The 25,493-nt window shown below is 38.1% G+C and overlaps 2 protein-coding genes across 2 annotated transcripts in view; both read left to right on the forward strand.

Moving 5' to 3' along the window:
• Nucleotides 1–839: 839 nt before the first annotated feature.
• LOC117289119 (carbonic anhydrase 2-like) lies at nt 840–16,468 on the forward strand. Its single transcript, XM_033770091.1, has 7 exons — nt 840–1,053; nt 9,911–10,096; nt 10,718–10,836; nt 12,133–12,291; nt 13,409–13,460; nt 14,454–14,563; nt 15,021–16,468. Exons 1-7 carry the CDS (start codon nt 1,023–1,025, stop codon nt 15,156–15,158), a joined length of 795 nt encoding a protein of 264 aa, XP_033625982.1. The 5' UTR covers nt 840–1,022; the 3' UTR covers nt 15,159–16,468.
• Nucleotides 16,469–18,846: 2,378 nt separating this feature from the next.
• The window catches only part of LOC117288804 (dynein heavy chain 5, axonemal-like), a 75,959-nt gene continuing 69,312 nt past the window's right edge, over nt 18,847–25,493 (forward strand). The window contains exon 1 of the mRNA XM_033769647.1: nt 18,847–18,912. The gene's annotated coding sequence lies outside the window, so the exon portion shown is untranslated. The remainder of the gene's footprint in view (nt 18,913–25,493) is intronic.

Here is a 25,493-nt window from a genome sequence, read left to right on the forward strand (position 1 = left end):
CACAAAATTCAAATTTAACTCGGCTGCCATGATGGAATATCAGCTATCGGCTGCTTGCCCGATGGTCGAACCATGCCATATCGAACCTGATGGTACTACAATTTTGTGCAGGCGTGTTTTTGTGGAGGTTTGGGATTGCACCTCTTTATGTCAAACGGAAGATGACATTATTCAGCGTGGTTTGAGTAATTGGTAACCAGTCTGAGAATTAGTCAGCCACTTCTGTCACGTGGTTATTAGACCAGCATCCAGTCGGATACCTCGAAACCACATTAGAAGCTAGACTTGTGGACAAGTCGTTAATGGTATGTCGCGGTGAGACAGTCGAGTCGTAGTGGCGTAAGGTTTCCGCGATCGAATACTGCTCTCGCGAGATCACTGTTCTCCGCGCGAAGCTGCTGGCTCCCGACTACATGATGTAATAATATGGCCTTTTTTGAATCCACTGTTTCGGATTTGTATATTCGGCTTCAGGCTCCGTTCATAGTATCTGAAGCCCTGAGCACGTACGCAAAGCACGCGCAATTGTCAAAACCACCGCGGGGCCAGGCTAGCCTGTGCCGAATGGGGAGCCCATAAGCAAGGCGTTGATTATTCGAAAGGGCCTTGCATAGGGGAGACTGCACATCGATAGAGTCTCACAGGGGCCAGCAGTCTCGCGAGAATATCGCCAGTCTCGCTGGAATCGGAGAGATGAGGAGAGGGAGAGAGTCAGAACGATCAGGGCGACATTTTAACGACTTGTCCACAAGTCTACATATAGAAGCCGGATACCCGTAGTAAATTCTGCCAGGTACCCCATGATTACGAGGAGGTATAAATACGGATGTAGTTTCCGAATCGACTCATCAGTGCTTCGCACCGTGCCATCGAGAAGGTCTCTCCAGTCAGTCCCGACATTTCCCCTTGTCGCATAATATCTCCTCACAGCAGTTTCTTCTTTCACAAGACTTAGGCTGTCCAGCTCATCGATTTTTTTTTTCCCGTGGACTGTGAATTTCTTCATCTCTAATTTGATCACGATGGCACAGTGGGGATACACTGGAGAAACAGGTAGGCGAACAAGTTGCGGTCTTTAGTGGGGATCAGATGGTTTAAGATTGTTAAAACAAATAATCAAACTTGATTAATGTTTAAAACTTGGTTTTGTGGGGGAAATATTGCAGTTGGTGACTGCCTGTTTGTTGCAGTGCTTTTAGAATTAAATGTAATTTCTTGTTGCGCAAAATTACGGTATCCTTATTTTTTTAGTGTGGATGGATAATGATAACTGTTTGCACCCATATATCGCTACAACTTGTTATACTATTTTTCAGTGTTGTTAAAATTTTCAAATATTGTTTAATGCAGGGGAACATTATCCACTAGTAATTTTGTATCAAAAAGTGTTTCTTATACGAACCAGTAATAGACCACAGTCATGTTACCTTTTCTCTATAGTGGATGTCAGTGCAATTTTTTCATGGAAGAAATTCAAACATAATAGCCTCACAAACGCGTACACCATGTGGCAGTATGAAGCCGGTTGTTTTAAAAAAAAAATCTGCTGAAAGTGTATTCCAATAATTCACGGTAAAGACAGTGTTTAAAAATTCAAAACATGTTTAGATTCTTGTGTGTGTTTGAATGCTACAAACCATTTGAGCAGGAGATAATATGGGAAACATGTTTATCATTTAAACATTAATTTAAAAGTGGGTACAACATTTGTGTTTGAACTCTTAACATAGTTTTTACAGTGTAAGTGTTGTCCTATAACACCATGAGTGTATACCCACCCTATTGCCCGCAATTATTATCAGCATAACTGCACCGCTTGCAAACTTATATACATGAACATTGCACATTACATGCCGTGCACTCACACTGTGCCATTATTTTATCTCGAGCTATAAAACGGCAAAATTATTTCGAATTTTCACCATAAAGTTCAAAATATGGTGAAGGGTTTGAACGTGCACACACAATTAATACTTATCACTAGTTTTTGTTCTGTTTGTGAACTATGTCCTCGGTTTTTATCATAAAAATAGTTTGGTATCCAGATAAAGAATTATTTCATATATTATTTAGTCTTGTATAAAAGGTCAATTCCAATCGAGGGAAAACATTTATTTTTTGGCATTAATTTTTGACTTTGTAAATTAAAAATAAGTATATAATAATTGCATATATTTCATTGAGTGAGAAAAAAACGATTTGTGAACGGAGAAAATGAACGTTACAAACACTCTCTCGGACTTTGTAAAAGGAGGTATATCTTTGTATAATATACTGGGAAAAAAGGACAAAACGATTCGTTGATTGCTCACAATATTGCTTGAATTGAGAAATAAATGTTATGGAGGTACATCTTTGTACAACATACTGGAAAATAAGACAAAACGATTCGTAATTGATCAAACTGTTCGTTGAATTGGGGAAAAGAGTGTTATATACATACACTGTCTCAGACTTTGTGAAAAAAAGGGTATGTCTTTGTATAAAATATTAAACATCTGATTGATTTGGCGCATTACAAATGCCTATTACTTATTTATTTTGTGATTTAAAATAAGACAAAACGATTCGTTGATTGATCAAATTATTCGTGGAAATCAAAACTAAAGGGGTCTTTTTGTACACATTATCTCGTAATCTCAATTATTTTTCCATTTACCATTGTGAGGATAAAAATGTCCCGAACTGCGTTAATGAGACCTTTGCACACCGTTGTGTAAGGCATTATTTCGTTGCCGTGGTTTCCAATACGTTAACAGCTATATAGAAGGGACATTGGTTTCAACTGATTCTGACACCCTAATCAAATTATCCTGTATACGCTTTTAACGCCACTCTGTCAGCTGTCCAATCAACTTGTGTACTATGGACTCCACAACAAGGAAGAAACTAAGTAACGAGAAAACTTATCCAGGGTCCTTCCAGATTCATTTAAATTCTCTTTTGAATGGCAAACAGGATACCCGTGATTGCCGAGCGCAATTTGTTTTTTTCTTTACATCAAAATTTCCACTTGCAATTTCGTTTGATGTACATCAAAATTGCCACTGTCGTGGTGATTTTCAATGGGGAAAACCTTTTTGGTTTTTTAAATCGATTCCAAAAAGGGAATCCTTCAAAACCAATCAGGAAATGCTTTCAGGATGGCAATTTTGATGTACAGGAAAAAATTATATTCATATTATAGACGCCTGAGAGATGCATTAGAGACACTGGACACTATTGGTAATTATCAAAAACCAGTCTTCTCACTTGGTGTATCTCAACATATGCATAAAATAACAAACCTGTGGAAATTTGAGCTCAATTGGTCATCGAAGTTGTGTGCTTCCAGAAGCAAGTTGATTTCGAGACCTCAAATCAAATTCGTGGAAAATTACTTCTTTCTCGAAAACTACGTTACTTCAGAGGGAGCCGTTTCTCAATGTTTTATACCATCAATCTCTCCCCATTACTTGTTACCAAGTAAGGTTTATGCTCATAAATATTTTGAGTAATTACCAATAGTGTCCACTGCCATTAAAGCAGGAACACGCAGCAGGTCTCTGTATCATGACGATCAGATCGCACTCGTGAAACTGCCTATGGCCCTCTTCTGGTTATATAGGCCTAATTATTACAAGTAGCTACATGATCCATGGTCTGGACAAACATGCATTATAAGTGCTTCAAGTATTCCAGGTGCCAGACCTCAGACCCGAGACTGTGAATTATTATGTTACCTTTAAAGGGATCACAGTTCACACAAAAAACAACTACTGAATGTTGTGTGTTGGAAAAGAAAGCATCGACATTCACAACAGCAATTGGAAGTCATGGGGAAATGTCACTTTCCCTTCCACCCAGTTACATTATCGTTAGTCAATGTGAAAGTTTATTTGTTTAAATATGCACCTTGTACAGCAATAGACTTCAACCCTAAATATCTCTGTTGACCTGTGAAAGGATGTCGCTTTTTATCTCGAAATTTCTCCTAAATTTTAAATGTGTCCACATAATATACAAGGCATATAACTTACTTGGTAACGAGCATTTGAGAGCTGTTGATAGTATAGAACCTTTTGAGGAACGGCTCCCTCTGAAGTAACGAAGTTTTTGGGAAAGAGGTAATTTCTCACTCAAATATTAAGAGACTCAGGACTGAAGCCTTTCATTATGCATCTGGAAGAACACAAATTTGTGCAAAAAGTGCGTTTTTTCATTCTCTGCATGTTTTATTGTAATTTCGATGGCAGTGGACACTATTTGTAATACCTCAAAATAATTATTCGCATAAAACCCTACTAAGTGACGAGTAATGGGGAGCTGTTGATAGTGTAAGACACTGTGATAAATGGCTCCCTCTGTTTTAGCTTTCATTATTATCTCGCAACTTCGACGACCAATTGAGCTCAAATTTCCACAGGTTTGTTATTTTGTGCATATGTTGAGATACACCAAGTGAGACGACTGGTCTTTGACAATTACCAATAGTGTCCACTTCCTTTAAGTAAAAAAAATTCACAGATTTGTTATTAACTTACGCATAAGTTGGAGTACTCAAGGTGAGGATACTGGTCTTTGACAATTACAAAAGTTGCCAGTGCCTTTAAAGATGCAGTTGGTAATGACGCTCTTCGTATCCTCGTTGTAAAAACTTAACCCTTCGCCGCCCGGGCCAGAGTTTCCTTGAAACATTGTCATCGTTCAAGACGTACAGTAAATTACTAAAGAATCGCGGTTCAAAAGATATCCATCAGCCTTGTTTACGGACAGTTTTCGTCCTTTATATGGTCAGTGAATGACATGTGAGTGCAAGATCAGAAGGGATATGCCCTTAAAAGCTTCCAGTTAACGCCTACCGGTAATTTGTATGGCGATTATTTCCCTTTAGGATGGACGCAATGTGGTGGCTCTCACCTGATATGCATTAATGCTCTCAATTATTCATTGATGAGGGATTAGTTTTTGACAGTATCATCGTCATGAAATAAAAATGTGTCAATTTTTGGTCAAACATTTTGGATAGGAGCTACATATCTGGAGTTACTGACTCTCTTAAAGGCAGTGGACACTATTGATAATTGTCAAAGACCAGTCTTCTCAGTTGGTGTATCTCAACATATGCATAAAACAACAAACCTGTGAAAATTTGAGCTCAATCGGTCATCGAAGTTGCGAGATATGAATGAAAGAAAAAACACCCTTGTCACACGAAGTTGTAAGCGTTTAGGTGGTTGATTTCGAGACCTCAAGTTCTAAACCTGAGGTCTCGAAATCAAATTCGTGGAAAATTACTTCTTTCTCGAAAACTATGGCACTGCAGAGGGAGCCGATTCTCACAATGTTTTATACCATCAACCTCTCCCCATTACTCGTAATCAAGAAAGGTTTTATGCTAATAATTATTTTGAGTAATTACCAATAGTGTCCACTGCCTTTAAAGAGTATTAATGGCAATCATGCATTTTGCAGCCGTGTCATTTTAGAGTCAACTTTACACGCATTGATGCGTATAATGCTCATAATATTTTGTGTGTGATCATACAGGTGAACTGTGATAATTGAAAACCCAACTTCTCGTATACACGGCTGTTGTTAATTTGTATAGCTATTTATAGTTTTATTTTCAAAGAATGAACACAATTGTTTGTGATGGTTTTCGAGTGGCATCGCAATGCTCTCAATGATCATTGCCAAGCGTTAGTTTTTGACAGTATCGTCATGATAACATAAAATACATGTTTTGGTAAAACATGAGCTTGTTGTTGGTAAGAGCTATCATTGTTAATTTCATCATCATTAAACCATCAAGTAAACTCAGAAGGTAGAAAATTCAGAAGTTCACAATGTCCTTATGAAATGCTTCCCATTAACGGCTACCGGTCATTTGTATGGCGACTATTTTCCATTATTTTCATTCCAAGGATGAACATAATGGATTTTGAATGCCTTTATATTATGGCATGCATTAATGCTCTTAGAGATTTAATGCTTTAAAGCCATTTGACCCTTTCGTCAAGTTCACAGATTTACAAATAACTTACAGGGTTTACAGAAGGCAATGGTGAAAGACTTTTCTTGAAATATTATTCCATGAAATGCTTTACTTTTTGAGAAAACAGCAAAACAATATAAATTCTCGTTAACGAGAATTACGGATTTATTTTAAACACATGTCATGACACGGCGAAACGCGCGGAAACAAGGGTGGGATTTTCCGTTGTTTTCTCCCGACTCCGATGACCGATTGAGCCTAAATTTTCACAGGAAGTTGTGGTACATAAAGGGGGGGGGACTTGGACAATACTGTTTACCGAAAGGGTCCAATGGCTTTAACGCATTAGTTTTTGACAGTATCATAATGATAAAATAAAATAACATTTTTGGGGGGTTAGAGGGCTTGGGTATACTTTTTGTGCGACACAGAATACATACAACAGATTTGCATAAAACGTACACAGTTAGATATTGAAAGTAGAAAGCTCGCCCTCAAAATATTACTTGCTAGTTCAAACACTGACAGATGCACCCAACCGTACGCCAATTTTATAGATAAGCTGTAATTATGACATGGTACTTATAACGCTTCAATGCTGGCAATAGTTACACATGTTTACGCGCTCATGAAATAACAATTACCCGTAATAGCGCCTTTTGTGAATCACCATTGTGACATGGATCATGCATAAATAATCCAAAGTTGTTATTTTGCGTTGGTTCTGGGTGCTCTGTGGTCAAATTAAAGACACTGGAATTGTCAAGGCCAGTCTTCTCACTTGGTGCATCTCAACATATACACACAATTACAAACCTGTGCAAATTTGGTCGTCGCGAGATAACTATGAAAGAAAAAACGCCATTGTCGCACGAAATTGTGTGTTTTCAGATGCTTGATTTCGAGACCTCAAAATTACTTCTTTCCCGAAAACAACGTTACTTCAGAGGGAGCCGTTTCTCACAATGTTTTATACTAACGACATCTCCCCATTGTTCGTTACCAGGTAAAGTTTTATTTTTATGCTGAAGATTATCGTCCCTGCACCGCCCGAGTTTACTGTAAAGATAATTCGTTTTCTAAATGCTTGCATTAAATTCATAGAATCGTGGTTCAAATTTCAAAGAGATACCCAAAGCTCATGGTTTACGTACAATTTTTTTTCCAGTATAATATTATATTAGTTCAGAAGTAATAAGTCCTTGGGGAACATGCCTCTCGTTAACGGCTATACATGTATCAAGTAAATTTCATGGCGACTATTTTTGTCGTCGGTTAAAATGAACACAATAGCTTTTCGAGGCTGTTATCCGCCCCAATGCTCATTCTGATTAATTGCTGAGGCATTAGTTTTCGCCAATATCATCATGGTGAACTTCATTTTTTGTTTACAAAATAGCGTTCTGCTTGACAAGAGCTCAATTATTTCATCATCATTAGAGTTGACATTACAAGTCAAAAGGGGGAATTAAAAATGATCCATCAAACGATTGTGATGGACTTGACAAGTTTTCTTTTGATGCTTCTATATTGTTTCGCCGAACATAAGCCGGAGAGCGTTTTCTCATACCCCACATAGAATATTTATTACAGTGTTTCTTTAGGTGGCTGTGCATGCGGCCCATAAAAGAGTTAACCAAAAAGGTGTACAATTTGTTCCTCCATTTTTTTGTTTAAGAAAACAAATGTCTCGCTTTCTGTCAAGATGAAAGAAACGTCATATGATGAGGTCGTTCACACGCCGTACGAAAGTTGGTCTAACCACATAGACCGGATCGGGTCTAAACCCCGAAACTTAGACCGTCCAGCGGGGCGGTCTAAAAAATAAATCATTTGAGGCTACCTTCTTTATCAAACCAACAGTTTGGTATGAATACGAGTATATACACACCAAACATCAATACTCAATGCATCAAAATATCGACGACTCATCATTTGTCACAATCAGAAACACAACGAAAGGCCCTTCGCCTTTTTTCTGTCAGTCACATTTCTGTCTGGTGAAGTCTTTGTAGCTTTCCCGCCCAAGTCCTGGCTAACGAGTCACCTATGGAATAACTTCTCTTTATAAAAATGCCCCCAAATGAGACGCCAACTGTAGTAATTCATTTCAATCAAAGTGATGTGATTTATTGAACCATGTCAGGCAGGTTCAAAACCATTAACTGAAACGGATCCACTGTGGACACCTTTAGTAATATTGTCAAAGACCTGAACGATTTCCCTTGTTTAGCAGAGCAAAATGGTACGCAACGCAAAATCTATCACTCACTTGCTATACTCAATCATTATTACCATTCACTCTGCACAAAATCTGTTCAGTCAAAATAGTTTGCTATGCCAAATTGCTGGATGAAATCGTTCCCTGCCTGACCAGTATTCTCATTTGGTGTATATCCCATGAGCATTAGCATAAAATAACAAATTTGTGAACATTTGGACTCAATTGGTCATCGAAGTTGCAAGAGAATAAAACACCCATAAATGCACAAATGTGTGTGCTCTCATATGCCTTTTAAAAGGCTTCAGGCCTGAAGTATTTTATTTTGAACTAATTGTTGCAACACTTGTGTAACATTTCACTTGCAATAAAAAAGTTTATAAAACAACTTATAGACAATAGAGGGCGGAAGGGCTAGACTGTTTTGTCGTAACGAAATTGTGTGTTGTTCTACATCACTAATTTTATAATAAAGGCTCTTATTATTTTACAAGAAGACGGCTTTCGAATTCCAAGTTCACAGAACCAAAACAGGATATTATATTTATCCTAGAGAGTATTCAGGATATTGACTCAAAAGAGACAAGAGCCCACGTGCACCTGTGTCATCTTGGCGTATCTGTACTTGGGATGGGGGGGGAGGGTGAGGGGAGGGGTGAGGGGTATGTATGTCATCGTGTTCAGGAAACGGTTACAAAAGACTAAATGAGTTAATAACACAACACAACATTTATTAGGCGCTTTAACAATGTTGTTTTTTTTAAGCGCACCATAATTGTCTGTCTGCAAAATAATTACCAACCAAATCTTATAATGAACACACGAATTATAAGTCCTCCTCTCCTAATTTTTTTATTATAACAAGACATTAGGGGCCTATGTACAGTGACGGGGAACAATGGGGGACTTTGGGACGCTAGGTGGCAGCAGACTTACAAGGTAAATTTCCATTGTTTACGTAGTTCTGAGCGTGCGCACATTACTGAGAACAATTGATTTTACCTGGTAAGTCTGCTGCCACCAAGCGTCCCAAAATTCTCCCATTTTAACTGTTAACAGTCTTGTCGCTGACGAGTTACGCCCGCGTAGTCCCAGGGAATTAAGTGGGAAATTAACATGGTTGAAGGATGATTTATAAAGAGGGCGCTATCAGAATAAGTTTGTACACAGTTCGCCATATTGTTGGACATGATCTCCTGATACCGGAACGAAACGTTCATATTCAGGTGCTGGTTGTTGGTGTTGTTGTTGTTTTGCCAGGGTTTTTCCCCTCATGACATTTACTTATTTCTAAATGTTTTGTTAATTCCTTCGTTGTTTTAGGACCAGCCCATTGGTGTGATAAGTTCCCTGTTGCTAAAGGGACAACGCCAATCACCCATTGATATCGTCACCAAGGATGCCAAGGTGGGCTGATTTAGTGCTATTCACACCACAGCAATGTAACTGGGGTCCCTTGCTTAATTTAAGCATGGTTGTAAAATGTAGCAATGTTGGACAGTAGGCAAATTGTTGTCTTTTCATACAACAAGGTACATTGTTGTAAACTTTTACAACCATGCTACAATTTAGCAAGGGACCCTTGCTAAATTGCTCTAGTGTGAACGGGGCTTTAGGGTCCCCCAAACTCACCCCAGCTCGGTGTTGAGGAAGCGATACAATGTGTTGATATTTACTTATGAATGTTTTTCTTAATTCCTTTGTCTATTCAGGACCAGCCCATTGGTGTGATAAGTTCCCTGATGCTAAGGGACAACGCCAATCACCCATTGATATCGTCACCAAGGATGCCAAGGTGGATGCCGCGCTGGGTCCCCTCAAACTCACCCCAGCTCGGTGTGCCGATGTCGTGAATAATGGCAAAACCGTGCAGGTCAATATTGACAGCAGCGACACGAGTAAGAATTATTTAAATAAATCGAAGAAATCATCCCCTCCTCTCCTAATTTGTCTAAAAGTAAGAAATTTACAGTCTTGTTACTGACGTCGGAACAAATCTGTCTTATTGAAGCTGTTTTAGCATCAGGTTATATCTCTTATACTCTGGAATTCGCTCCCCAATGATATAAAGAAGCTTCTCTCTAGAACAGTTTATCTGGATTTTTTTTTAAGACATATTTTTTTTATGAAACAGCTTGACATTTTTAAGCCGGGCCCTCTTGAAATGTTTTGACACATCAGTTGATGGACATGTTTTAGCAAAGACGTCATACTCGATGTTTATTAAAATCTACTCGTTCAATCTTGCTCAAGATGATGAAAGAGACATTAGCTATGGACTATGTTGCTTTTGTTAGTAACTGTTCACCCATCAATGCGATACGAATTTTGACGTCACAGCCCTGTTTTCACTGATGGTTTCGCAGGAGTGGAGCACTTTTTAAACGGATGGCGAATATTCGTTGCGAATTTGTGACATCAACATTCGTAGAGCGTTTCACATTCGCAGGACGTATGAACCGGGCTGTAGCCGGATTGCTGGAGATCAATTAATTTGTCCTAATCTTTTTTGTTTTTAGATATGTGTGGGGGACCTTTGAAGCATAACTACCGATTTGCTCAGTTCCATTTCCACTGGGGAAGCAAGGATGGCCAGGGGTCTGAGCATACAGTCGACGGTAAACCCTACGATGCCGAGGTTAATATTATTTATATACATTCATGTCTGGTTCCGATTCATCAAAGTCAAATCAGTCTAGCTTGAGGTGGGTAGGTGAATTTGACTAGGGGAGTACTCTGCCTGTAATAGCCTCTTTAACAATTATTGTTTTGGGCTTTGTACTTTTTTTTTTTTCATGAAGCACATGGAAATAAATGTGAGTTTCTATTTTCTTTTCTTGAAGTATATGGAAATAAATGTGACTTTGAATTGAGGTTTAAACAGTCTTGTTGTTGACGTAAAACGTTTATATTCAAGTGCCGGCTGTTGTTGTTTTGGGAGTTTTTCTATGACATTTTTAAGCCCTCTGAAACCTTTTCAAAATTTGAGTTGATGAGATGTCATACTAATTGGACAATAAGATTTTTTTAAGGAGAGGTGAGCATCATAATTAGCCCCTCACTGACGCTGGATTTGCCTACCCCATCATAAGAGAAGCTAAATTGCAAAAAGGGTGAAAAATAAATAAAGAAAGAAAGATAAGAAAATATTTCCCATAAAGAATGGTTCATGATGTTCCACCTATTGTCACGATCTGCGGATGCCTCAACTGTAGATTAAAAATCATATGAATTGATCGACTATAACCAAATATAGTTCAGCCTAGGTATACTAAAAAGAAATCTGGCGGCTGGTGACATTACCTTCGCACACGGCCGGCAAAGCAAACCACCACGTAGAAAAACAAACCAGCCTTGCAGACGTATCAACAAAACGCAGATGTTTATTGTGATCAGAAAAATGTAGAATATTGATTGTTACAGTAACGGATGTCTAGATATAGAATGTTCTAGTAATGTGTGGGAGGTGCGATGAGTGGGTGGCGTTTGTTAAAGGAACCGGACACCATTGGTAATTACTAAAATATAAGTGAAATAGCATAACAACTTACCGGTACTTTGAAAGGAGCAGTGAGAAAGCTGTTGAAGGTGTAAAACATTGCGAGAAACGACTCCATCAGCAGTAACAAAGTTTTTGAGAAAGAATACTCGAGCTTGGCATCTGAAAGCACACAAAGTTGTGCATCAAGGGTGTTTTTCCATTCATTATTCTCTTGCAACTTAGTTGACCAATTGAGTCTAAATTTTCACAGGTTTGTTATTTTATGCATATTATGTTAAGAACACAAAATGAGAATAATGGTCCTTGACAATTACTCAAGGTGTCCAGAGCCTTTAAATAGATACAGGATAGACTAAACCAAAATAATGAATGTTCATGGTGGGATTTTGATAAATGGCTCTTTTTTTTCTTGTCCCTTTTATCATTTAATAGCTTCATCTAGTTCATTGGAATACTGATGTGTTCAAGGCTGTAGGTGAAGCTTTACCAAAAGACCAAGGTTTAGCCGTTCTAACAGCATTCATCAAAGTCGGCAAAGAGAATTCCGCTTGGAACAAGTTGGTGGCGCTATTGACCAATGTCAAATGCAAGGTAAGCCTAACGTCACTGGATTGTTGTTATAATTGTGAAGAATATTCTCTATTTCCCTACTATACTATACTCTGTTCAGGGATGAGATTGTTAAGACTTTTGTCTGAATTCAGGGCCCAATGTCATGGCTCTGCTTACCGCAAGCACAGAATCGGCGCTTACGGAAGTAGGGAATTCTGTGCTTACGGCAAGCGTATTTCACGGGTTAGCGGTGAATTTTGGCGCGGCTTCTACGCGTGCGTACTCCACATTACTAGGCATTCTACGCTTCCAAGGCTAGGGCAGAAATTCGGCGCTTGCACGTAAGCGGGGAATCGTGATCGTAAGCGCAGAATGCGGCGGTAAGCAGAGCCACGAAATTGGGCCCAGACTTGTTATGTCGGGCTGGTGAAAAAAATCAGACAATATTTGTTTCCACAAATAAAGAAATCCTGCTCATTGGGCTACTTCTCTAGTGCTTTGAATACTGTTCCCAAAAGCTCTTTTGAATATATAAACCTGGGGGTTACCAAAATGTAGAAATGGCATCATTTCATCATACCGTTGAATTTTTAACCAGACTTTTTCGTTATTAATGACTCTCACCCCTGTCTGTTGTTTTGTACGTTTTTTTTCTTGTTGCTATATGTTTAGAAATCTCATCGATACATTACTTTTTACAATTGCTAGTTGTATATTCCATGCCCATTGTAATTTTAGACTTTTATACCAGCCGCTTTTCCATTGTTTTATTAAAAATATTATTTTATTGTTATTTATTTGGCAATTTCACATATAAAATGCTAATAGGATAAAACTCTTAAAAAACATAAAAACACATTTTTGCGTATCTTTCTATTGCTATTTTTACTTTGCCCTGCCCGTTTTGTTTTGGGTTGTTTCTTCAATGTTAACTACATCCAAAGATTTTCAGCAATTTGTAAGCAAATTTTCCTTTGTCATTTTCAAGTGTATATAATCCAACCGTTATTTATCGTTAGGTTGCAAATCAAATTGGATTCTATTTCTATTCTATTCAATATAATTTTCCTGACAGTTGTTTTTTGACCATTTTTCTATCATATAATAATAGTAATTTTTATGTCTATTATTTTTGTGTTGTTCTTTTTCTTCCTAGAATGATAAATTCAGTATTCAAGAAGCCTTTGATGCTCTAAGCCTTCTGCCTGGTAAGTTCTGTGAATTCCAGATTTTTTTGTAGTTCTCAGTTGTTGCTATTAATGTACAGATAGTTGGATGACCAGGAATAATTGTTTTACTTTAAAGGCAGCGGACACTATTGGTAATTTCTCAAAATAATTATTAGCACAAAACCTTTCTTGATGACGAGTAATGGGGAGAGGTTGATGGTATAAAACATTGTGAGACACGGCTCCTTCTGAAGTGACGTAGTTTTCGAGAAAGAAGTAATTTTCCACAAAGTTGATTTCAGTACCTCAAGTTTAGAACTTGAGGTCTCGAAATCAACCATCTAAACGCACACAACTTCGTGTGACAAGGGTGTTTTTTCTTTCATTATTATCTCGCAAGTTCGATGACCGACTGAGCTCAAATTTTCACATGTTTATTATTTTATGCATATGTTGAGATACACCAACTGTGAAGGCTGGTCTTTGACAATTACTAATAGTGTCCACTGCCTTTAAACACTGTACACTATTGGTAATTACTAAACAACAAAAATTGCATAAAAACGTACTTGGTAACAAACAATAGCGAGCTGTTGATAGTATAAAACATTGTGACATGGTTTTTGAGAAGAAGGTAATTTCTCACTCAAATAAAAAAATACTTCAGCTGAAGCCTTTTATTGTGCATCTGAAAGCTCACAGAGTAATACAATAAGGGTGTTTTTTCTTTCATTATTCTCTTGCAAATCTGATGACCAATTGAGTCCACATTTCCACAGGTTTTCTATGCATATGTTGGGATAAACTAAGTGAAAATACTGGTATTTTGACAACTACCAAACGTGTCCATTGCCTTTAACTGAGCACTGAATTTGATATTTGTTTTTGCAAGATCCGAGAAGACTTTTCAAACATGTTTTACTAAATATTATATTTTTAATTTAGTGGAATGAGATGCAATGATTGCATAAAATGTAACTTATAAATTAATATTGACCTGTATTATTCTCTGTTTTATTGTAAACATTCTAGAAAACAAATCTGATTATTGGACGTATGAAGGTTCCCTGACGACCCCACCGTGCTATGAGAGTGCAAGATTCATCATCTACAGGGAACCAGTCGAGGTGTCTGCTGAACAGGTAGGTCACATGACCTTTTAACTTTAAATCTATTTAGACCTTTTTTTGCATCGCCCGAGCCCGAGTTTTTGCCAACCCAGTTTGGAAAACTATGGAAAGCCATGAATGCAAGTTAAGAAAAGATCGCTACTGCTCGTATAATTATTCAAAAATTGTGTTCGTATAGTTTAAAACAAACTAATTATGAGAGATACTTGAAAATGTTGAATTTTGTTAAAGCATCTGTTTTTACGATTGAGTGTTTTACTAACATTCGGCCGACCATGCCAACCAAGGCGGTTTGTTTATCAACAAAAGAAAGGTCTACTATAGACCTATCTTTGCATCGCCACATCCCAGGGTTGGGATTGCTAACACACATCGGTGTAAAGGTAAAACCACAACTCAATACTCGTTATCCCTGATGCAAATTTAACGTCTATTAGTAAAATATTTATGTGTTTTTGATTTGGTACAGATGAGTGCTTTGAGGGGTTTGTTGAGTTACTGCAAGGGGGAGACGCCATGCTGTAACGCATCTGACAATTTGTCTGATAATTACCGTCCAGTTATGCCACTCAACGGACGTGTGGTTACAGCATCTTTCCAGGCCTAGGGTCGCTCCAGGACGGGAATAGTCTTAGTTCAAGACGCTCCGGTTGTTTATTATCTCACTACCCCTGTGGCAAATTTCCATTGCTGATAGAGTCGCCAATAGAGGGCGCTATCAACACAAACCCATATCACCACCCCACGAACCTATGCATTGATCTCTATTACATGTCAATGAATATTGACGAGAGTCGCTATCACGATAGCGAACTCGCATGACAGCAGTCGATAGTGAGAGAGCGCCCTCTTGTGGTGATGGATCATGGAATGATATCATGAGAGTCTTGAAGCTAGGCTATGATGGAAGTGACATCACTAATCAGTTAGTTTGTCAATGAGTCTTTTTTTTAAAGTTTTTTTAATGAAGGGACAAAACTAATGGTAGATTATTTTTAAATTTAGTGAGAACCTGATGGGAACTGCGCGTGAGAAATAGTAAGTTTGTGCATCAATATCTTCATGCTTCTATATCAAACTCTGATTTTATTGAATTACGGTCCAGTTCCCCCCCCCCCACAGTTTTCTCTGATTATGTTTTGGTCGTTTCCCTTTGCTTCTCAAGTTATGGTAAGATAATCAAATCCACAAAGAATGTCCGATTTATGTTTTGCCACAATGGGCTTGATCATTTGAACACCATCATTTTTACTTGTTAAAACCAATTTAAACTTCTCACACTACGTCTTCAAATCATGTAATAAGTGATCAGGTGATAGGTTTTAGATGTGTATAAAGAGGTGCTAAACTCACACTTTGTTAGATTTTAGCTGTTATATAACATTTCCAGCTGTGTAGTATCATGAATTGTAAAATAGTGTGAAAATATTGCCACCATCAAAAATTTTATATTCATAAAATAAAAATTGTTTGTATAGCAAATTCATAAAACAAAAATTGTTTGTATAGCAAACAATTTAATATATTTTTTATTTATTGAAAATAAAGTTTATAATGTTTGCATTTTGTCCTGGCAAACGAGAATCATGGATTGATAGAACTTCATTTCAATTCATAATAGTAGTGCAGCTAATAATTTTTATGTTATTGCAATAGTTTTACGTTTTCGTGAAACGTACGAGTTTAAAATGATAGCTTATCACAATGATAGTACGTCTATTTTGTTACAATGTATACGTATCATTGGTTTTGTTACATGTTTTCCGTCGCTATTCAGAGATATTCCAAGACCTATAATTTAAATTCCAAGTATGAAGACAAATGAGTTTGACTGTATTTTAACATGTTTTTAAACTTCTCTCGATTTAAACTGTGTGAGAAGGTAGAGTTATAATAAACAACGGTGTTGACGAAGAACCATCTGAGTCTAACTGGACGTTTTTTTCCCCTGCCGAATCAAGTCAGCCAAAAAAAGGGAAAGTACTAACAAAAATCGATGTAACGGGTAAAACCAACACTAATATTCTCCATCCCCGATGCGAATATAACTCCAATGTGAAAAATAAACTTGTTGACTTAGCATAATTATAAAGAGCAAACACGAATATCGATTTGAAGAGCTGTATACAATCCCATGTGAAAAAACGAAGAACCTTTTTCATATTGTATGGGGAGGCCTGGCCTAATACCCCCCCCCCCCCCCACCCCACCCAGAACCCAAATAAAATGCGGGGAGATTTCCCTGGGATGGGACACCGGTGTCCTTGGAAAATCTGTCCCTTTGAGTAGTGTAACTTACCTCCTTCTTGGGGATGTGACAGGATTATATCAACAAATCGGAACAAATCATAGGTAGTAGATTGATTGCAGATAGCTAGCGTCATCGTCGACCGCTCGTTGATGATAAACAAAGTGCACGTGCTGCGCACAACTATCAGCCAATGAAATCCTGTTTAAAACGCGTGCACGTTTCATCAACGATGGCGGTCAATGACGTCATGTGCATTCCATCTAATACCATGAACAAACCAAAGGCATATGCAGCCAACAAGGTGAATAACTGAATTGGCGTAAATTGGGCTCAAGACCCACCATCACCTTTACAGTTTGTCTTTGGACTCCGTTGATGAACCAAGTGTGAAATCGAACCTTAGACCAGTGCCTCGTATTTCAAGTACCCCGGAGATTATGTTCCCTAGCCCATAATGGAGAATTAACACAGGCTGCTGATGGAGGATGTTACAAAAGAGGGCGCTATCAGTAAAAGTTGGTACACCGTCACATAGCTATAGCTCTATGTGCACAGTTCGCCGTATATGGTGACAGAGTCTCCACCGGGATAAAATCCTGCTACAACGGCAAGTTGCTAAAAGCATAGAGTAAGGACAGAAGTAGCTAAAATCAACAAAAGTATGCTGACCAAAAAAAGGTTACCAGCCAAAATACAATGTCACATGTATAAATGTTGACTCAGTGGTATCCTGCTATGTTTTGCTAAGCACAAAACTGGTAAGCAAAATTGTCTACTTAGATATACTTTGAGCAGCTCTATGAAATTGGGCCCTGGGAATGGTATTGGAAGGAACAGCCAGGGGACCGCCTTCAGGCAGGGGATGCTTAATAATAAATAATCAAATAGTAAGTAAGCCACAAGGAAGGTTTTAGTTTGGGTTTGAACAACAGAAAAATTGACTTGAACCAACGACCTCCGGATTAACGTACCAGTGCTCTACCAAATCCAGGCCTTTGATGGCGCCTAAGTAAAAAAAAAAAGTCATTATCTTTGTTTGGGCACCGTGGTTTGGGGTACCAGTTAGAAGCCATAATACCATTTAGCTGCCGTGTGGCCCCAAAATTGTGTTATTGTTCTGATGACGGATGAAGGGATATATCTGAAAGATTGTACCATGCATGTGGACAATGATCCTCTTCGTCTCGGACAGCACAATAGGGCAATAGCGCCCTCTACACCCTGTGTGCATACTCTATGCTGTTGTGCTATGGTAAAACTACTTTGGTATGAATGGTTTCAATGTTGATGTTTTGAATTTTTACAGTAAGAGGGACGCTGATGGGCGTAGTATTAAACCACGTAGGGGGGCCTACCCGTTATATCACCCGAATTAAAAATTAACAGACGAATCAATGCAGATCAATTATTTATTGCACACCCGTCAATGCAAACTTATCTACCTGTTGTTGGGATTGAGTGGTTAGACTCGTCCATTATATTTCAGATGAAAAACAGAATTAGTTATTTAAAACTATATATACAAGCACATGATTAAAACCTTCTACATAGTTTACACCAGGAAAAAAATTATTTGTAATAACTCAGCTTTGATGTGAACAAACAATTATTTATTTCTAATGACATTCACATTGTGCGCAAGTTGTTTCGGAAACGTTGATCAATGCTCCCCTATTGTAGAAAATGGTATAGCCTTATCTTATGCAAATGACTCTCCGTCTCATAGGTGATTTTGTACACACAATTCAGGAATTAGCCAAAATGGCCGCTGGATGGGAAATGTACGGAAAACTTCTAGTTAACAAAAATAACTTTACAAACGTCCCGCAAAATGACATTTAGTTCTATAAAACACTGGAGTTAGCATTGTAGGCAGTTTTAATACAACATATTGTGCTCTGAAAGAGCTGTTACTTTTTTACGAGAGCGGGATATTTAGGGCCTCGTGATGGCCGATGTTGAACCGGCAAAGACGGCGGTGAACGGGCCGGCTGCTGGTGGGGGACACCGACTGAAGGCAACATCGAAGCGGAACCCGGGCAGTGCAGACCCCAAGAATAAATCACGTCTTGCGGCATTGGCTCCGGGAGAAAACCTGAAGGAACGACAGGTATGTAGATTATGGATTTATGCATTTGTAATAAAACTTTGGAAAGGTTGCTGAATTATGTGGTATTTGGTTGGTAGGACTGATTTTTGTTTACAGTACAGTGTTTACTTCTTTTCTGTCTTATTACAATGTATTGTTGGTGATTGACTTGTAGAAAATGGTAAACTGACATTACAAGTTAAATTTAAATTTTACCAATTTTATTGATAATTTATTTTACTCCTTGATGCAAATCAATTACAATAACCCTGCTTGATTGGCCCTTACTTAATTGATATATCATAATTAAATAAAATAATGGTTTATTTTTAAACATTAAAGGCAGTGGACACTATATTGGTAATTACTCAAAACAATTATTAGCACAAAACCTTCCTTGGTAACGGGGAGAGGTTGATGGTATAAAACATTGTGAGAAACAGCTCCCTCTGAAGTGCCATAATTTTCCACGAGTTTGATTTCAACACCTCAAGTTTAGAACTTGAGGTCTCGAAATCAACCATCTAAACGCACACAACTTCGTGTGACAAGGGTGTTTTTTCTTTCATTATTATCTCGCAAGTTCGACGACCAATTGAGCTCAAATTTTCACAGGTTTGTTGTTTTATGCATATGTTGAGATACACTTACTATGAGGGCTAGTCTTTGACAATTACCAATAGTGTCCACTGCCTTTAAAACAAATGGTTTGGCTGTGCCTTGCTCTATTGGGGCTGTGTTAAATATTGCTCTCTCTCATATCAATCTTATTATATTTATGGTTGTAATGGCGACTATAATAAATAAGACCGATTGTTAAAAGAGAGCTATAACAGTCTGCCCAAACAGCATGAAGGTGGGCCAATTGGATGTACCTGGCACCGGCACTGTTTAACTGTAATTAAATTTCAATTCTAAAGGTTTAAAGTCACGTTCTGTGAAACAGATCAAAAATTGTGTATTTGCCACTGCCCCCCCCCCCCATTTTTTTTCAACATGCATGCAATCGACAACAAATACTCAAACTTTGAAATAATAATGTCTGATGTACCTGACCGAGGCTGAAATGCTGAAATATTTAATTTAATTTATGAAAACAAGAACTCGCATTGTAAGAGAGGCACTAAAGCCCATCCTAAGATTTATTTTAAACGATAATTCTAGCTAGGGCTAGTGTCAGTGTCACTTTAAATATGTGCCCCAAATATACGGTTTTCCCCAAATAGAACTCCATTTTGTAAAGCAATCTTATTCCTGTAATACGATCTGCAATCCTACAATGACTGTAATTACTCTTTTGGGAGATGGCTTACAATCGTCACAACTCCAAATATACAATGGTTTTAGCTCATGTATCAATGAACTATCGCTGGAATAGAAAGGTGAAGAAATAAACAAGTTCAAGTTTCACACTCTAATACTACTGCTGCACTAAACACGCACGGAAGAATAAAAAGAATCGCACACATATTGAATGCTGAATTAGTCACCTGATCGTGTGTAGACCTTACTAGCGCTTCCTTCAGGATAATGTTTGTTGAGTATGTAGTGTGCACTTCCAACCTGGGCCCAATTTCATAGAGCTGCTAAGCACAAAAAACTGCTTAGCATGAAATTTCCTCTTTGATAATAACGGGGTTACCAACCAAATTTCCATTTGTTGGACTTTGCTTGTTACTGGTATTCAGCTGTTATTTGCTTGTCCTGAAAATCATGTGGAAATTTGGTTGGTAATCCTGTTTTTATCAAGGGAGAAATTTCTTGCTTAGCAAATTTTCGTGCTTAGCAGCTCTATGAAATTGGGCCCTGTGCAATATAGGTCTACAATTGTACATCAAATAAGAATGGTGAAGAAGTTCAAGTTTCACACTCAATACTACTTTGCACTAAACACAAGGAAGAATAAATAAAAGAATCGCACACTAGGCCCAATTCAATGGTGAATTTATAGTCATCTTATCGTATCTGTAGACCTTACTAGCACTTCCCTCAGGATAGTATGTTTGTAGTTGATTAGGAATATAGAGTGTACTAGTACAGTAGGGTGGCCGAGCGGTTTAAGTGTGGGTTCGAATCCCGATCACGACACTTGTATCCTTGAGCAAGATGCTAAACTATAATTGCTTCTCTTCACCCAGGGGTATTACCCGGTCAGTGGCGTAACCAGAGGGGGGGGGGGGGGGGGCAGGGGGGGGGGACGGCGCCCCCCCCCCCCCCACACTCACAACCCTTGCCACCCTCTTGCCCCCCCCCATATGAAATCAGAAACAAGTATATTCTTATAGGCCTAATATATAAATTGTTTAAGGCTGCATAAAATGCTGCCGTAAAAAGGAAAACTTTTATTCATATCAGTAAGCCCTATGTGGACTATAACATGAAAAATGCATGGAAACGCGCGCGCGATCGTATTGGCGGTAAATGTTTGTTGTGGTTTTGCGGTTACAGAGAGTGCAGGATGTGACAAAGTTCTGTTAAATACGTGGTGGTCTGAACGCAGACCAATAGCTCCAGTAACACAACTTAGTCAGATCATGGAGGTAGAAATTTCTACCTCCATGGTCAGATGCACTACAGAGAAATTTACTACAGCAAAATGGCCTGCGAAAAAGGTTGCTTAGACCATTTCTTCTCCTTTGAAGAAAGCGGTGCAATTGAGAGGTAGGCCTATTTCAAATATCCGTTTCATAACTAAAATGTGATTATTAAACACCCACAATTTCAATCCTGTATTTTTTTTGTTTTGTTTGATGGCTTACACTTATTACAATAAGGCCGAGTAAAACATGTTTAGTGTCTGGGTTTCTCAAAAAAAGGAAGGAGGAGGGGCTTTTTAATTTTTTATTTCAAGATAGCCGCCATGAATGTCAAATATCAATTGTTTTTTTCTGCTGCTGAAATACACAAAACATTAATGAAACAGTTTGGTCAAGGCATTTAGACAAGACATTCAGTTTTTTTTTTTTTTTTTGGCTGAGATCTATTAAAATAACCCCTTTTCAAAAAAAAAAAAAAAAAAAATGTGCATACAAAAAAAATTAAGAAAAAAAAAGGAGGTGTCCTGTAAAAAGCATTTCAATTCAAACTGGCCACAAATTCACCAAAAAGTCACCACTTGTTAATGAGAATATGCACAGATAAATTTGACTTTTAAAATAAAGAAAAGAAGAAAAAAAAAAAGAAAAAAAGAAGAAGAAGATGCGGCCTCAAAAAAGGATGAGAGAGGGGACAATCAAGTAAAAAGAAGAAGTTAATCTCATTACTTAGCAAACAAGTATGCCAGTAGGTGAGATCTTAAATAGAGAAAGGACCACAGAAGGAGTTAGAACAAAAACCAACAGACCATCACCCCAAGCTTGTCCCTTAGAAAATGCATTGTGATCGCCAGCTGCTCTCCAGTGATTTGTATATAATTATGATCGTCGCTGCCTGGTTGATAAAATTGTCACTGCTGTCAAACCATGATTAAACATGGAATCGATTTCCTATGGATTTCTACATTCAGAAAGAAGTTGTATTAAACCAGCAGGATATCTAGTCAACGAAGAACCATCTCAGATCGATGGCAAGCCATGGCCAACAGAGAAATTTGTTCTTGTTACTTGACAATAATGTTCTTTTCAGAGTTTATTTAGAAAATGGAGCATACTTTGAATAAAAGCACGTGACTGTATAAAAAAATTGCTGTTTTTACTGGTGCTGGCACGGGTGATCATTGTTCATTTGATGCTGAGATGTTCAAACTCCTTCCTTCGACCTTTCTCTATGCTCTATCGACCTACACGTACAATGTAGTTACACTCTATGGTTACAATGTACCAGTAGTTTTGGTCCATTGAAGTGAATACGTGTTTACGTTGTAATATTACAAAGCCCGTATTTGCTGAAAATTAAATCAGGCATGAAACTTGATTCTCAGCCAGTCCGTACTATTAAAGAAGGTTTTAATTATCCACGCTTTCTTTACTCACTCTTGTTAGGTATTGTTTCATTGTCCTTTGCTCTTACTTTACAAATGGGTAGCTGGTGGTGTGAACAAGTTGTTTTTTTCTGTCGCTGTTTTATTTCACATGTGTGAGAAGTCACAACAGTTGTGCAAGTACGTGTAGTTCTTTTCATTTTGCTTTGACTGGGAAGTTGGATGTTAAGTCTTTTTATTGGGATGAAAAATCTGCCAACAAATGAGGGCGATTGTGAGGTAAGTTTCACAGAATAAGTTTTGAATTACATAAAGTTGATTTTTGAGTACTGATTAAACTGGGAATCAAGAAGTGTAAAAATTTACAGTGTAGCAGGATGCAAGAAGATAAAGGCTTAGCTTTTCTCATCAGCCATGATATTCTTCCTACTTTAGTCTGATTTCCGATTTGTTTTGCTTTCAGAAAAATCACATGATTTTTTTTTTTTAAATCTGCCTGAAGAGTATATAAAGACCATGTACATTGTTCACTGCGTAGGTCAGCACTTGTACTCAAAAAATGTCCTACCCTTTTTGAAGGGCAAAATTACATGCCTGTCTCATATATAAATGTTGTAATGACTTCTTTTTAAAGCCATTGGACCCTTTCGGTTCAGAAAAAAAAAAAAAAAGGTCACAGATTTACAAATAACTTACAGGGTTTACAGAAGGCAATGGTGAAAGACTTCTCTTGAAATGTTATTCCATGAAATGCTTTACTTTTTGAGAAAACAGCAAAACAATATAAATTCTCGTTAACGAGAATTACGGATTTATTTTAAACACATGTCATGACACGGCGAAACGCGCGGAAGCAAGGGTGGGTTTTTCCGTTGTTTTCTCCCGACTCCGATGACCGATTGAGCCCAAATTTTCACAGGCTTGTTATTTGATATAGAAGTTGTGGTACACAAAGTGTGGGCCTTGGACAACACTGTTTACCGAAAGGGTCCAATGGCTTTAAAAGAGGTGTCTTATGATACAGTAAGTTACTTTTTTTCATTTTGAAAAGTGTTGAAACAGCTGTGAATTCAAAATAATTTTAACTTAGGAAAGAAGTTGAAGTGATTGGTAACTTTTTTGGATATGATTGATCTGTACAATGATTGTTGTGTTGTGGTAGGAGCTGTTTTGATTGAACCTGGCAAGGCAGATTAGAATCTCTGTACTGTATATCTACCAGCTTCATGCCCCTCACTTTGTTGTTTGTAACCAAGGTGACACAGGCTATTTTAACATCAGCTTAAAAAAATTCAATCTGCTGATTTAGGATTACAGTTTTATGGTCAATGGGATGAATCTTAGAACTGGTAGGGCTTATGGTTTAGGATTTTACCATGGAATGCTCCATGACTACCAGTTGGGTGTATTTAGTGCCTTTTGTTGTTGATGTCATGTAACTGTGAAGCTGGCGATTGTGTACATTGGAAGATTATATGGTGGATCACATGTCTTCACTGGTACTAAACTGGTCTTGGCTGTATACAAAATGCCTGAGGGGCCTTGGGTTATTTCTTTATTTTGCTTGATGAACTATTATTAATTCAGGCCTTTATGCTTCGTTTTTGTTTAACGGCAAAACGGCATCAGGGCATTTTCTCCTTGGTAAAGAGCACCCTATGAGGAATTGTAAATTTCTACTTGGCAGAGTATTTCAAAGGCACCAGAGCAAAACCTTTGTTTAACTTCATTATTAAGAATTGTGAGAAAAATGGCCTAGATGCTGATTTAAGTCTTGTGAGTTGTATTAAACATAATGGCTTTAGAAAAATCTAAAATGTTTGTAATATTTATAGCAAGACCCCCCTATGAGAGAAGCCAGGTCCTCGCTCCAAAACCCCATGTGAACAATTTGTTGCTACACCGGTTGGTTCTGTAACAATTGACTATAGTTTGGTAACTGATTTTAAACTTGCAAACTAGCGTCTGTGATGCAATATTACTTGCCGCTGATAAGTTTACCGTAAGGAACCCTTTTCACACCGTATCTTTTATCCCTTTGGAAAACACCCCTGGGGAAGTCCAGGGCTTTCTCTACCCCACCGTTATCCCGATGCGCTTTCACACTGCGGCCATAGTTGTTCCATGGGGTTCCGGTTGCACGTTTCAAGAATACCCCAGGGTTTTACCAGGGGTGGCTATTCCTCGGGTATGGCCATTTGCTGGGGCAGACCGGGGCTGAGCGGGGGTAAAGCGATCATAGTGTGAAAAGGCCTGCCGTTATTCCCTGGGGGCAACCCCTGGGAATAGAGTAGTGTGAAACGGGCCAAGGTGGTGTTGTAATTCTCCTTAATATCAACCATGCTTCAATATAGTTTTAGCATTTCTTTTAAGACTGACTTTGTTTCTTTGTCCACATTTGCTTGGGCATACCGGAGGCAGAGCAGTGGGGCAAAGCGATCTTAGTGTGAAAAGGTGAAAAGGCCGGCCGATATTCCCCGAGGGTAACCCCCGGGGATAGAGTTGTGCGAAAAGGGCTAAGGCCAAATTAAAAAAAATACCAGTTGATCGTCTGGATTTTTCAAAAAAGAGGAGGATGAGGGCCTTATTATTTACTATTTACTAATTATTTTTTTTCAAGCTGGCCGCTCAGTATTTCAAATCAAACAGGCCACCAATTCTTCAGTTTGAATCAACCGCAAAC

This window comes from Asterias rubens, chromosome 4, assembly GCF_902459465.1.
Source record: "Asterias rubens chromosome 4, eAstRub1.3, whole genome shotgun sequence".
In the NCBI taxonomy this organism is placed as follows: Eukaryota; Metazoa; Echinodermata; class Asteroidea; order Forcipulatida; family Asteriidae; genus Asterias; species Asterias rubens.